Raw genomic sequence first — 15,199 nt, 5'->3', positions numbered from 1 at the left:
CAAATTTCCTCATCAACTGCCAGGAGTATTTAACAAATGAACACTTTTCAAAATACTTTCACTTGATTATGGGATTTGCCTTTTCCAGTTTGACAGCGAGGGAATGAAGGTACACAACGATTATGTTGTACCTGCCTGTACCCACCTAGAACTCCTGACGCCTACGTTAACAACAAGCTACTGTTGAAGTGAGACATTTCAGATGGAGCTGTAGAGACATGCCTTGCTCCTCACCACACAAACGTTGGCCTCAGTAACCTGCCCTGTGCTGCAGAGGAGCTCCTGTGTTCAGCACAGATGCTGGTTGCCTGAGGTGGCACCCACTGGAGGCTACAGTCTTCCCCTCCCTTCACCTGCCTACTCTCTTACCACATGTCCCTGGCTCATGCAACTACTAGCACTGCTCATTGCATCCTATTCGACATGGGCAACTTCAAAATCCCGCAATTCTGATGTTTTCACTTCCTGCAGTTTTACTATTTTAAAATATCTGGTGTCCCTCTCTCTGTTCCTCTTCAGAGAAGATGCGGTGCCAATCTCGTTCTCACAAGTAAATCTCAAAATAACCTCTGGCTTCGGTATCAGAAAGCACACCAGACTCCACCAGGTTGACATAAGGAAGCCTCCAGATACAAACAAAGTAACAGAAGGGCTGGCCGAGGTACAAGGGGGCCAGATGCAAGGTCTTTCCTGGCTGCTGCCCCAGTGGTGGGGGCACAGGGTGCCCAGTCTGGGCACCCACCAGGAAGGAAAAGACCGACCCGGAGAAAGGAGGAAGCCTGGGCACACCTGTCCCTGCGGGCACTCTCGGGGCTGCCGAGGCCACAGCTGGCGGCTGCGTGGCTTCCCAGGCTCTCTAACCCCAGGCTCGGCACACGCTCTTTCCAGTGACCCGGGCCAGCAGCAGCGCTCCCGAGCCCGCACTGGGCGGCTAACCCAGCCCGGCTGGCCCCGGCCGGCCCGCCCAGTCCCCCAGCAACCCTGGAAACAGCCAAAGCGGGGAGGTGCCGACACGTGAACAAGCCCGACGCCCCCACGAAAACGGCTGTGGCCGTTGTGAGCAGCCGCCACCTCCTCCCCGCCAGCGGCCTCAGCCACCGTCCCGCCGCCGCCGAGGGGCCGGCCGGCAGCCAACGCCCGCCCGCAGCCACGTCCCGGCCCGCCGCCGCTTCCTCCCAGCCCCGCAGCGCGTCCCTCCCGCCGCCGCCGCTTCCACTCCTGCGCACTGGGCGCGCCCCCCGGGGCGGGCCGGGGCCGTGGGCGGGGGAGCGGCGGGCGGCCAATTGCGGTGCCCCGGGGAGCGGCTCCGGCGGCACCGCCCGCGCTCGCAGAGGAGGATGGAGGCAGAGGGCCGGGTACCGGGGCCGCCGCTCCCCCCGCCCTCCCCCGGCGGCAGGGGAGGGGCCGGGGCCGAGCCCCCCGCGGGTGCCCCCGGCGCGGCACGGGGGCCGCTACTCGCCGCCGCCGACGTGCTGGCGTTGGACGACGAGGAGGACGACCTGGAGGTGTTCAGCAAGGTACGGCAGCGCCCTCCGCGGGTCGGGCCGCTGCCCCACTCGCCGGCACTTTGGCCCGCCGGGGGAGCCGGGGCGGCGCGGGAGGACGGGACGGCCCCGCCCCGGGCGGTGGCAGCGATCGCAGCCTCTGGCTGGCCCCTGCCCGGGCAGCCGCGCTCCCCGCGCCCGCACGCTGCCGCGCCGGTGCGGCTGTCGGCCGCTGCCCGAGCAGAAGCCGCCCGGGGCTCCGGGGTCCCCCGAGCGCTGCCCTAGGCAGCCCCGCGCCCCCCGGCCCGCCCAGCAGAGCCCCGGGCGGCTTCTCCTTGGGCATGAAAAGCGGGTTTTGTTACTTCAGAGGAATTGTGCAAGTCAGAACTGCGCTTACCTTAAATTTGCCAAGTAATCTGGACTCACTGTAACCTCGTCACTTACATTTGTCATGTACTGTGCATGTATCTGTAAATAAACAGTCATATTTAGTAATTGCAGTTGTATTTAAATATAAATATTTCCAAGTTTCAGTTTGAGTTTTCTTTTAAAAGATGAAGGGAAGTCTAGCACTTTCACATAGGAGCTTTGAGAAGGTAACATCTGTATTTTGATGAAGGGAATACAACGAGTGTAACTGACAAGGTCCACCTTCCAAAAGCACACAGCCAGGTACAGGGACACCAGTCTTGCCAATACTGCTGATTTTAATTAAACCAATGAAGCATGGCATGGCTACCACATATATTGTTTCTCAGTTTGTACTGATTTGTTCAAGGTGAGACTTAACTCATGCGTTCTCAGTTATTAAAGAAGAGAACATGTCTGGATTTATATGCCTTATCGAGGCAGCATCTAAAATCTAACAAGGACATAGAGAGCTAAGGTGGAAAAAAAACCCACATATATGGGGGCTAAGGCCCCATTCACCTTCTGCAACTTCTGAATTGCTGTGTGACAGGATGTGTGACACTACAGAGAAACAGAGATGCTTCCTGTCTGAAAATGTGACACCAAATGTATTTTCAGTAGGACTGGTTGTCATGTGAATTAAATGTGGGGTTTTTTTTATATTTCTGGAAACAAGACATTTTTGGTATACATGAATAAAAACACTAGAATTAGAGCTTCCTTCTTAGGAACTACATATTTAAACTTTTGACTGTAGTAAAATGCTCGAAATTCATGGATTTTAAGGCCAGAATGGACTATTTACATGATTTAATGGTCTGTAACATACGAGAGATCAGGCTAAATTTCACCAAGTTATCTGTGTTTTTCTGAAGCATAACTGGGGTCTAGCTAAATCATTTTTTAGGAAAACACCAGTCTTGACTTGGCATGAAAAGATGAATGATTCACTGAACTCACATGCAAAAGCAATGTTAAAATATAATTTTAGTTGTTTGTTTGTTACTTTGAATTCTTTTGTTTTTACTGGGTAAGCTCGGGCAGGTCTGCACGCAGGCATCTGCCTATCAATACAGCACATCAACAGTTACGCTGCTTGCTTGACAAGAGCGATGCTCCTTGGGAATAAAAAAAAAAAGTGTAGTTGATACGAGTTACTGCTGCTATATGGCAACTACTTATCTTTAAATTCCTGCTACCTGCATTCATGCCAAATATTTCTTACTTATATTAAATCTTAACTACTATTGATGCATGCCACATAACTTATTCCTGCAAACAAGAAAATTTATCATTAACTGAAAATACAGCATTCCTTCCACAGCTTGGACACCTGCATTTAGTGGCTACATATAGACCAGAAACTCACTGTTTGCTTTCAGATGCAATTTGAGGGCTGATCTTTTGAGCTGATCAAAATCTCTGAGGTTGATTTGGGATTACACCCCCTTTGTTCATGCACCATAACATTGCAAGGAAACTCACAGGCTAAATGTAACTTCAGACTAAGTTTTTTAAAACCAGTTTTTACATAATGTACTGTTCTAGGACCACCTTGTTTTAAATTGTACCTTAATGAGGTTTCTCACACCACAGTCTTTAAGGTGGTGGTATAGCATTTGCAGGCCAAGCAGGACAGCAGCAGCGCAAGGCTCAGCACCTGACATTGACTTAATCTCTCTCAGTTTAGTCAATGAAATGTACCAGCTACCAAAATGGTGAAAAATGAGATTCTTAAAAATTGTCAGCCTCAATACCCTAAGTTATTACTCAAGATGTAAACACAGGGCTTTTATTCTATGAAAATTCATAGACATTTAACGTGATAGTGTCATAAACCATTGAGCCACTACCCTGTGACACATCTTGAACATTACAGATGAGGATCTTCTTCAGCAACTCTGATAAAGCATTTCATGATGTGACATGCATTTCACTTTATCCTAGTTTCCGTTACCATGGAAAAAGGTCTGAGGTCTTTTTAGCAGAGACAACTTCTGCTGGTTGAGTTATGAGTCACACAAATACAATGTTTTCAACCTGCTTTCTTCCATTAGTTTCAAAGTATAGAGTACCACACGTATCGCAATACCCATTTGGTTAATTTTTCCCTTTCTTGTTAACTGATACCTTGACCTAACATTGACAAAGCTGTCAGCACTTTGTTTAATACTTAAAATCTTTAGCAGGTCTTTCAAACTCTGTTTTACAGGATTTGTCTCCATTTAATAATTACAGAAAACTTAATGGTCTTTCTGGAAAAGATGTATATGCCACTTCAGAATTGCATAGAGGCTAATTTTTCTTCCAAAGTGAGTTGGTCAAGGATTTGAGACTGATTTATAAGTGATTTTTTTTGGCCAAGGAACTATTCTGTCTTCCTAAATCTCTTTGCTTCTCTGAAGAACGCTCCAACAACTAAGCTATTCTAAGACAAACTGCGCCACCACATCCTTTATCTGCAGACCTGCTTTGTATCCCTGGCCTCAGATGACTGCAAGCTCTGGATCCTCGCTGGCAGGGTGGGATGGATGAGGCATGGAGGCAACCCTGAGTCAATGATCTGCTCTGGGGAGGAGTGGTGTTTAGGCGAACCCCTGGGCTTAATGTCTTCTACCAAGAGCTGCAGGCTCAGCTGTGTGCTTAGCCTGCTTTGAGGCTGCTCCTGCTGTGTGAGTCTTTTCCTTCCCTTATTTATTTTGGAGTCTTACTGACCAGTTGCAGCCAAATGTGCGAGTGAGACAGGGTAATTGCAAGTGTTAGAGGAAAGAGACCCAGAGCAAGGCCATAATATAGCCAGGAGCTCATAGATTTTCTCTTTGGTCTTCTGGCCAGTAAAGCACAGCACACACATCTCTGCCAATTGCTCTGTCAGGAGTGAAGGGGCTTGGAAGGGAGAAGGGCTGCTGCGGGTAGCTGGGGCTGGGGGAGCTGTGGGAAAGGACATCATGATTTGGGACAAGGCCCTGATGCTCTTTGCAAGTTATACAATCCAAGAACTAGAATTGTCTGTTTTTCCTGTGCCACAAAACCTCTGCCCTCATCTGTATTCACACAAAACATAGTTCCAGTCACAAAATAGGAAGTTATCCTTTTTTACCTTGTTTCTGTGATGATGGACTTATATCACATGAACCTTAAGAACTGCTGGAAGTAAACCTGAAGTATCATGAGGATAAAGAAAGAGAAACAGATGTTTGTTTAAAACTCAGATGCATTCATTCACATGCAGACGAACACTAGAGCTGTATTACAACAAAACTGAAGACCTGCTTATCCTATGCTTTTTTATTGCCTGTGTTTTGCTTCACAAACCACATATTCATAAGCCTTTCCATATAAAAATATACTTTGTGAAACCTGCCTGTACAGAACAAATTTTAGTAGCAACCTAGAAGAAGGAATGAAACATTATGATATTAATGACCCATAGAAAATTAGAAATATGAAACACGTTTGCCTTCATCCAATTTAGGCCTTGCAGAGTCATTATTCTTCAAGTTATATAGCCATTCAAGTCCCTTGCATGCTCACATGCTTTTTTTTTTTTTTCCATCTAGAAGTTTACTGTTGCTTCAGCACTTTGAACCACATGGGCCACTCTGAACTATCAGACCTCCTTCATATGTAGAGCATGGCCAGCTAGTGCTAGCAGGCACTGGAAACAGCATCTCTATTTATCCTCCACCTCTCAGGACAGTGCAGCCCTTCAGGAACAGACTGCTCCAGCATGGGTCCCCTACAGGGTCACAAGTCCTACCAGAAAAACCTGCTCCAGTGTGGGCTCCTCTCTCCATAGGTCCTGCCAGGAGCCTGCTCCAGTATGAGCTTCCAACAGAGCCACAGCTTCCTTTGGGAATCTGCTTATGCTGACATGGGGTCCTTTATAGGCTGCAGGTGGATGGATATCTGCTCCTCCATTAACCTTCATGGGCTTCAGGTGGAGATCTGCTCTGCCATTAACCTCTACAATCTGCAGGTGGATCTATTCTTCACTATGGACCTCCATGGGCTGCAGGGGGACAGCTGGCCTCACCATGGGCTGCAGGAGAATCTTTGCTCCGGTGCCTGGGGCCCCTCCTGTCCTCCTCCTTCACTGACCTGGGTGTCTGCAGAGCTGCTCCACGCAGTCTCACCTCTCTCCAGCTGCAGTTGCTGGTGTTGCCTGTCTCTTTTTAACCCTTCCTAAATGTTATCCCAGAGGTGCTACCACTGTCACTAATGGGCGTGGCCTTGGCCATCAGCAGGTACATCACAGAGCCACCTGGCATTGGCTCTGTCAGACATGGGGGAAGATCCTAGCAGATTCTCATAGAAGCCACCCCATAGCCTCCCCACTAATAAAACCTGGCCACGCAAACCCCATACGTTCTTTTATGGTGTTAGTGAAATTATTTTCCCAGTCACTGTACCCTTCAAGATTTTAGATTAGTAGATCTCATCCAGCCTTGCATCTAAGAAAGAAAATGAGATTCCTTGCCTCTTTCCAATTTACACTCCATTTCTCAGCATTTGAGTGATCACCATTGAACACACTGAGCAGAGGCAGCTGCTATGGGGACACATTCTTAGAGAGCTGTGGTGGAAGTGGTTGATGCTATCAGATAGTGGTTTTCCACTTCAGCAAAAGAGTGGTTTGACTTTTTTTTTAGAAACTAAGCAGCAAATTCATACTGCATCCTTAATTACTGTTTTTCTTTTAAAAATATTTATTTTTTGTCTCTGTAAATGTTTTCAATTTCAAATTTTACTTTAAAATATATGCAAACTGAAATATCCAATTCCAATAAAAATTTCGGTTCTGATTTTGTCTTGTTTTCTTTTTAAATAATATTTTTTTAAATCCACCTTGTTCAGGTTATTTCAGATAACTCAAACTTCACAAGTCCTGAGTAACTGGCTTCTGACAATATTAGTAAAGCTGATAAGTATCCAACACATTTACTGGGTGTCAGGATTCATAACAAATTTTACCATTTATAGGCAAGTTCTCTTTCTAACTGTGCAGAACATTCTTCCCAAACGGCAGCATTTTGCTCTTTCATCAGTTTTAAAACAAATCTCATTTCTTACATCTTCAATGAAGGAAACACTAAAAAGGATAATAGATTTGCTATGTACTATGCAATTCTTTCATCTGCTCTATGTTTTATCTGTTTTATCAGATTATTTAAAAGTTTGCCATTTTAGCATCTGAGACATGTGTTTGGATGTGTGTTTGTATACAAAGATGTTTTGATATAGATGTTCTCATGTCTTATCTGTAGGATACATCACTGACTGAGGTAAACTCATTCAGTCCTTCAGTGCCAATATCCCCCTCATCAATGATAAACCAGTATAAATTTGAGGATGAACCAGAATTAAGAGATCTCTTCATTACAGTCGATGATCCTGAAAGCCACATTACAGCCATTGAAACATTTATTACCTACAGAGTAGTCACAAAGGTAAGCAGCTAGTCATGGCTATAATAGCTTAGATTGATAATAGCAGTAGCATTTTCACTCTTCTTGCGTGCCATTCTCTGGGATATTACTACCTTTAAATTACACTCTGATTTTGCCATGCGTTATAGACCACTAAAACTGTATGAAACTCCGTGGTAGATTCTGGAAAAAAAAAAGAACAGTATAAGTCTACATACATAGGTACTTATGTTCCTTATGCTGAGAAAATAGCTAATTATTCTTCAACAGTAAAATCAGTTCTATGTGACAATAACATTTTCTGTGGTGATCTTCAGCTGGAATACGAAAAAGCGGAAGGACTGATTCTGTTTGAAGACACTATATTAGCCCAAGTATTAATGATTTTTGGATCACTTGCAGGCTACCAGTCTTCTGTCTCGCATAAATGTCACCTGCTACAAAGTCTTTGAATTCCACTGTTTTCTAATTGCAACATCCATGATCACATGGACATTTGTTTCCCATTTACAGTTGCATATGATTTCTGGGGAAACTCCCACAGTCCTCCAGTGAAAAAGTAATACTAGGAAACAGCTAAGTGTATTTTTAGCTGTCCTGAATGCAAATTATTTACTGGAAATAAGGAAGAAAGTCAGCCTCATGAGACCAGCCAGCTCTTCTGGGATCACCAGCAAATATTCTGCAGGCTGCATTTTGAGAATTGCTCTGTTAATTTATTTTACTTCAAGTCCTTTTAAAAGATTCATTTAAAACCATATTTTCAAATGGGAATTATTCATCCTTAAATAAGAGGAGATATCAATTCGCCATAAAATATTTAAAGAGTAGGAGGAGAGCTATCTTCATTAGCTTTCTAGCAATAATTTTCACTTTATGCATGTTTTTGTAGACGAGAGAACATTTTTTTCTTCAGGCAAGTGTGGAAGAGCTTTAAGGTGGATTGCTTTTGCTTTTTTATCTATTCTATCCTTTCTTATCATATTTAATTTGAAGTGCTGGTTGGTGATGATAAAGTAATAGTATTCCTCCCACATACCTTGAAAAATTTTTATTCAACCCTCAAAAATGTGTAGATTACAAGAGCATGTTTTGAGGTTTTTAGAAGTTACTTGCATTGCATTATAAATCTCTGTGCAGCAATGAATGGTAAGCAGCACTCATCACTTTAATGCCTACAAAAAATGCTTATTACAGTGTTGCAAAATTGTCAGACCGTGAGATTTATTTTATCACTGCTCTGTCTTCTAGAATCAAGCCACAAAGAGTCCATGTTTTCATTAAAGGTTTGTTGGCAAGTTCTAACGAAGGGCTATGAAACTGGAATTGATGAGGGAATGCAGAATCCATTAAGCAGTATAGGAAGTGTTATTGCTGTGATATGCTGAAGTTTTCATGTTTTGAATGTGGGGATTGTTGACCAGTGTCAGCAGGTCCCAAGGACATGTGTCAGCTATTTGGAGTTTTTTTTCAGAATGCTAAAAAATGCACTTTCCTTACTCATAGTTTACTAATCGCTTTACAAGAAGTGCCCTAGAAGTAACGAACGTAACTGTGATTGCTAGAAGGAAAATGCCACACTAAAAAATGATTGAAATCTTTTGGAAACATTGTGGTAGGCTAATTATTCTAAGCCACTCTAGTGTGCAGTTTAGTGCTTGCCTTTTTTTTTTTTACAGTAGAACTTTGATTTCTTGCTAAAATGGGACGTGTTTTATCACTTCAAGTACTTTATCGTTGCACTTTGTAAAACAGCAAGCGCATAAAACGGGCAAAATAGCATCATGTATGCATTGCTTTCAAGCACTCAGATTTCTCCAAAATCTAAAGCTATTTTGCTCTTTTTTTTCTGGTATTCTAACCTGGGCCTGTTTTTTTTTCCCTCTGGTTTTCAGACTTCTCGTGGTGAATTTGACTCTAGTGAATATGAAGTTCGAAGACGATATCAGGATTTCCTTTGGTTGAAGAGCAAACTTGAAGAAGCACATCCGACACTGATTATTCCTGTTCGTTTGCTAAAACTTAAGTTATCTTTATTTGTTTGTACGATGACTCCAGTTTTATACAGAGATGTTTGAGGTCTTTCTTCAGTTTCTGAAGTCTCACAAACTTTGAACAGGCCTATTTTCATTAGCTTTATGTGATAATTAAAAATCCCGTAAAGATATTTCTTGTTTGTAATTGTGCCATTTGCAGTAATGTATGTCCTTCCTTCTTAGTTGTACATGTATTCTTCAGCACTGTGTGCTACAAGAACCATGTTTTAGCGCTGCTGAATGAGAGAACTTTATAACAGTTAGGTTTTTACATGGTGGGTGTTGCAAGGTATACCTATGATTTTTGTTAAGTAGAACAACTATTATAATACCCCTAATATTATGAAAATTATACAATATATCTCTTCTTTTTTCCTTAGCCATTGCCTGAAAAATTCATAATGAAAGGAATGGTGGAACGATTTAGTGATGAATTCATTGAGACTCGAAGAAAAGCTTTACATAAATTTTTGAACCGTATTGCTGATCATCCAACTTTAACTTTTAATGAAGACTTCAAAATTTTTCTTACTGCACAGGCCTGGGTAAAATTACTTTATTTTTATTTACCATTATGTGAAACCACATCTTGTGTTCATAGCGTGTATCAGGAGTCGCCCTAGTTCAGTATTCAATAGTGTCCTCCCACAGCTTGTTATGGGAGCGCCAGAAGGCGGCAGGGGATTTATGAAATATTCATCCCTCAAGATAAACTTTTCTCTGTCCTTTTGGTAACCATGCGTGTGGCCATAAATATTGCTGTACCTTCCAGGGCAGGTTTGGTTTGGTTTTGTTTTCTCTGTTTTATGTTTTTTTGTGGCAAATTCACAATATTTTAACTCTGCTTTTTGGTATACACATAAGCCTCCAAGATTATATGAAAATTAGTATTTTAAAATTAATTATTGTTTTGGCATGTCACTGTCTTTTTCATCTGCTTTTTCTTTAAAGTTATACTAGTCTCATAATAGAAAAATAAAGCCTTTGAATTTCCTGTTGTAGTTTTGCAAGGTGTGTCCATCTGAAAACTGGAGTTTTGTACTCAGAAAAGCTTACCACTGAACTTCAGCAAAGGTTATGCCAGCAACATATAAAAAGAGTTACAAAAAAAATAGATTATTACTTCTTCCACTAGAAACATTGTATGCTTTCCTCAGTGACTTATTTCTGCACTCATTACCCCTGCTTTCCTGTTCAAAAGGCTAAATTCCAAACTAGCTAACTCACCCTAAAGCATGAAATGGTAAAGGTTCTTTGCCATCTTTAATCGTTCATGTGAGTGTGTGACACGTGGCACATGTCGGTTTGCCCAGAAAGGCTTAGCTAATACATGCACATGACAGGTACGGTTCTGACACTGGTCTGGGAATTTTAAAGATTTATATACTAAAAAGGCACACAGAGATTTATGTGTATACTTTTGGGTTTTGCTGTTTTTTGTTTTGTTGTTGTTAGTTTGTTTTGATTTTTGGCGGTGTTTGTGAGTTTGGTTTTTAAGCTTTAAAGTATGCATTATTTTCAGAGAATTTTAAAAGTCCTTGGAAGTAAACGTGGCTTGTTCTCTCTTTAGGAACTTTCCTCGCACAAGAAGCAGGGTCCCGGTTTGCTGAGCAGGATGGGACAGACCGTCAGAGCTGTAGCATCCTCAGTAAGAGGAGGAGTTAAAAATCGTCCTGAAATATTTACAGAAATGAACGATTATGTGGAAATATTTAGTCAGAAAATAAATGTTCTAGACAAAATAGCTCATAGAATTTACAAGGAAGAAAGGGGTAAGTAGAAAACAAGTATCAGTTTTAATGATTTAAGAAATGAATGTATTGGAAAAGTAAATTAGTTTTCATTGTGCCAGGCAAAATACTCTGTCAAGCAAGCAGGGCAAAGTGGAGATTTGTATTTACACTGTGCTTTTCATAACAGTCAAAGTTTTGGCAGAACTTCAAGTTAGTTTGAATAACTTGTTAATGGGAAGAGTTTTAACATGTCATTGATAAGGAACTTAGAAAGAAGAAAACATAGCAAGTATGGCTATCTTTTTACCTGTCCTTTTCAGAAAGCTCCACGACCTTTTCTTTTGTGCTTTCAGTGGAATATAAATAGTAAGAGTTGCACTGTCTGTGCTGTCTCGTACTGGCATAATGCTGTCTAGATTTCAGATATCTAAACATCTATTTTTTGGTTTAATTCTGTACCTTTTTTGTGTTAACCAAGTAGATTTTTTTTAATAGTTTTACTGTTGGCCATAACTTGTGTCATGAGAAGCTGTGCCTGTTAGAGTTTTTGTAAGAAGGATGACTTAATCTCAGTTTTTTCCTTAAGTAACAACAGTTCGCGCACCTACTTGGAAAGCTAAATTACTGACTTTCTGAGATGGACTCTGATCACAGACTAGGCCTGTTCAGTAGAATTTCCACTGGTCAGCACTTGAGGGATGTTATTGTCTATATAATATAATTTGAAGAGCTGCACTGTGTTCTTTAATAACGAAGTCCTTGTGCTCGCTCATGCAGTACTAGATCTCGGTGTGTCCTCACTAAATTGGAGAGGTCTTATAAAAGGAAAATATGTGTTGGTGAAAAGAGTTCCTTTTGCTGTCATTCATTTCAGTGGAAATAGCCAGCTGAGGTCCGTAGATTCAAGACATCAGTGCCAAAATATCTCCTGGAAAACCTTATGAATGTTGACATGCTCCCAAATGCTGTAGGTTATACCTTCTTTCTAGATTTTCCAAATAGCACCAGGCAGAACAATTCTGTGCATGGCCACACTGTTGTGGGTATGGACTTTTGATAGCTGTGATTCAGAGAACATTCCTGCTTGCGGTAGCTTAACGTGGGATTCTTTATTACATCTTCCATGGAGATTTATTTTAAATCTCAAAGTAAACATTACACTCTTCATGCCACGTGTCTGCCTTGTATCTTTTTTTGGGCATTTCTTCATTATAAACTCAGTTGTGCTTTCCATACAAACGCAGTGTGTCCACAGTACCCTCCTGTGAACAGGCAGCTTCCAGGTCATATCAGCCTTGCCCAAGTTTAGCCCTAGCAAATGGCATAGTGAATTCTGGGTCTTTTTTTCTGCTTACAGGTTATCTTTTGGCCTAGAGAGAGAGAAATAATAATTTGAGAGAAATAATTTGTTGGATATCCCTGAGAGATATCCTTTGAGAGAAATAATTTGTAGGATATCCTTGTATGTAGATTAATAAAAGCTGCTAAAGGAGATAACACCTGCAGAACTGGAGTGAACTTCAGTGTGTCTTTTGAAACTTTTGGGACATAGCAAGGCTGCTAGTTTTAATAACTGAGGATTTGGAGCATTATTGTAGCAGAGGAATTTGAGGCGGTAGAAGCAAGTCAGACCAACTGCTACCTGGGGCTGCTGTGGCTCATGTCCCTCCGTATGAAGGCAGCATGAAGTAATTCAGGTCTACAATACATTAATTGATCAGTTTATTCATAAACAACTAACTGCAGTTTATTTATCTTGGTCATTTGAGCAAATTAGCCTCAGTCTCGTGCTTTGTTCACAGTAAATATGAAGTTGCAATTAGTGTCACTTAAACATCTGTTAATGAACAAGAGAGTAACATGTGTTTATGTTCCTGTCAAGAGTATTTTAATGAAATGAAGGAATATGGCCCTATCCACACACTCTGGTCAGCATCGGAAGAAGATATAGCAGACTCCCTGAAAGGTGTTGCCAGCTGCATCAACAAGTGTTGCAAGGCCACGGAGAAGCGAATGGCAGGGCTCTCGGAAAACCTGCTGCCGATTTTACATGAATATGTTCTCTACAGTGACATTCTAATGGTAAGGTTTCCTTAAGGATTGCTTATGGCTGTATGTAAAACTTGGCTTAGTCCACTGCTAAAGTCTAGAAGAGAATTTGTAACTGATGATGTTGCAGTCCCTCTATGAGCTGTTGTTACTAAACATGCACAGCTCAGGACCACTGTCAGCAGGGAATGCAGTCGGTCCCGTGTCCCTTGCTGATCAGGCACAAGGTGGCCCTTCCAGAGAGAAGAGCTGGATGGTCCTGCACAGCAGGCAACACTTGGTGGCTGTGCGAGAGTTTCTGGTTTTACCATCTTCAGAGAGCTCTGCATGGTAGCTGTGGAACACAGAAAGGTTTGGGGAACAGCAGCTGAGAAAGACCTTCTCTGACACTGCTGAAATGTGAACTCATCGAGTAACAGATTGTGTGGGGGAAAAGGAGGGGAGAGGCTTTTCCCTTTCTAGGAGATATTCCTAAACCATGTTTTCTTTTTCCTGAACAGCAGGGAACTTCCAGTCCCTGTGCCATTATGTAAGCATGTGTTAGTCTTTGCCATAAGCTGACACTCTCAGTTCCCTTTATGTACGTATTTTGCTTACACTTGGAGAGAATGTAAAAAAATATAACTAGAGAGTTGATAAACTCAGTGCTGATGGATAATCAACATAATTAAGTAACTGAATTCAGCATGTCATAATTCCCACTCTGCTGCCTCCAGAAAGCAGAAAATGTGTGCAAACCGCTCTTTGTCTCAGTTTTGAGCAATGCAAGCTGTTGTCTTCTTACTGCTGGATCCCAGCTCCTCCTGCAGTGGTGTCTGAGCAGGGGCTGAGCGCGTTACAGGCCAGGGGCAGAGCAAGACCCAGGTGAACTGAGACTTTGCTGGCAGCCTGCAGAGCTGTGCCAGTTTCTCAGTAAGGCTTAGCTACCGAGAGCTTAAGAATTACTGCTGCAATGACTGCTGTCTTTAAAATAAGCTTCACTGAAAGAGGAACCATACAAAATGTCCTGTATTTCACAGGCCTCATTATTTATATTTACATGCAGGCAGATGGAGGTAGGTACTGCTTTGCTTAGAAGTCTGAAGAGATTACCATCCTAGCAATTGCTAGGTCTTCTTCCTCTCCCCTACTTCCAAAATTATTTTTCAGAATTTCTCAGTCTGTTACCCATGAGTGATCATAGCCTTTGTGCTATTGAAGAGATGCTGCCTGCCGATTGCCTTCTAGTCTGCAGCCTGGTCAGCCTTTCTCAGATGTTCTCTTTTGTCCAGAGCACAGAGAGGTTTCTGTGGACAAACCCCAGAGTGATTATCTGGCCCTTCATGCACACCTTACAAGTATCTCTTGCCCACTGCAACACAGTGTTAGGCTGCCATGGGGCCTTGTCCAGAGGAAAATCTTCCTCGCCTAGCTCATTCCTGTTTGACAACCGATCTTTCCTTTCATTCACCATGTTTTTTTATTTTTCCTGCAGTTTGGAGAGTGAACTATTAGTCATTCTAAGTATACAATAGGGGAAGTCACACACCAGTAAAATCTGCTTTCAGAGGTGTGTTTAACCCCCCAGCACAGGGACCTCTGTGCAGTGCTGCCAAGATCATGTGTGAGTGTGCAGAAGAAGGTGTGGCCAATACAATACAACCCTTGTGCTTTCTAGTCTTGGGAGTTCAGCCTCAAAATGGGGAAAGAGATGAATTCATAGCTAAAATATTTACATGTGGACTGGCTCCTTCCTCCCTGACTCACATAACAGATCTGGGGAGTGCAGAGTACTACTGCTCTGCAGGGTACAAATTGCACCAATAAGTTGGTTATGGGTCCACGTACAATTATTTGAGGATTTTGTGGCAGGAAACCATTAAATATTACACACAAAAATGCAGCTTTATAAACACAGTCCCTCTGTTTGGCATTAGAAGCCAGTGCTTGTGTATAGTTGTAGCATATTAATATTAAAATAATTGGATTTATCTTGTAATTTAAGGAGTATTTGTGATAAAAGTTGCCAAATAGTAATTAAATAGTTTTAAAAGAGGCAAAAGAAATAGTAAAAAAGA

The 15,199-nt window shown here is 42.3% G+C and overlaps 1 protein-coding gene and 1 long non-coding RNA gene across 2 annotated transcripts in view; one reads left to right on the top strand and one right to left on the bottom strand.

The window, feature by feature from the left end:
- The first annotated feature begins 1,249 nt into the window (after nt 1-1,249).
- The window catches only part of SNX7 (sorting nexin 7), a 29,487-nt gene continuing 15,537 nt past the window's right edge, over nt 1,250-15,199 (top strand). Inside the window, exons 1-6 of the mRNA XM_065072585.1 lie at nt 1,250-1,517; nt 7,163-7,345; nt 9,220-9,330; nt 9,741-9,905; nt 10,931-11,132; nt 12,976-13,175. Of these exons, the coding sequence (XP_064928657.1) occupies nt 1,338-1,517; nt 7,163-7,345; nt 9,220-9,330; nt 9,741-9,905; nt 10,931-11,132; nt 12,976-13,175 (1,041 nt within the window). The 5' untranslated portion in view covers nt 1,250-1,337. The remainder of the gene's footprint in view (nt 1,518-7,162; nt 7,346-9,219; nt 9,331-9,740; nt 9,906-10,930; nt 11,133-12,975; nt 13,176-15,199) is intronic.
- Nucleotides 1,824-7,166, bottom strand: LOC110361710 (uncharacterized). Its single transcript, XR_010474362.1, has 3 exons — nt 4,996-7,166; nt 2,902-3,013; nt 1,824-1,952 (listed from the first exon to the last, which is right to left on the bottom strand). It is a non-coding gene; the product is annotated as an uncharacterized LOC110361710 (long non-coding RNA).

Source organism: Columba livia, chromosome 8 (genome assembly GCF_036013475.1).
Source record: "Columba livia isolate bColLiv1 breed racing homer chromosome 8, bColLiv1.pat.W.v2, whole genome shotgun sequence".
NCBI lineage: Eukaryota > Metazoa > Chordata > Aves > Columbiformes > Columbidae > Columba > Columba livia.
This window is presented reverse-complemented; position numbering and strand designations above follow the sequence as displayed.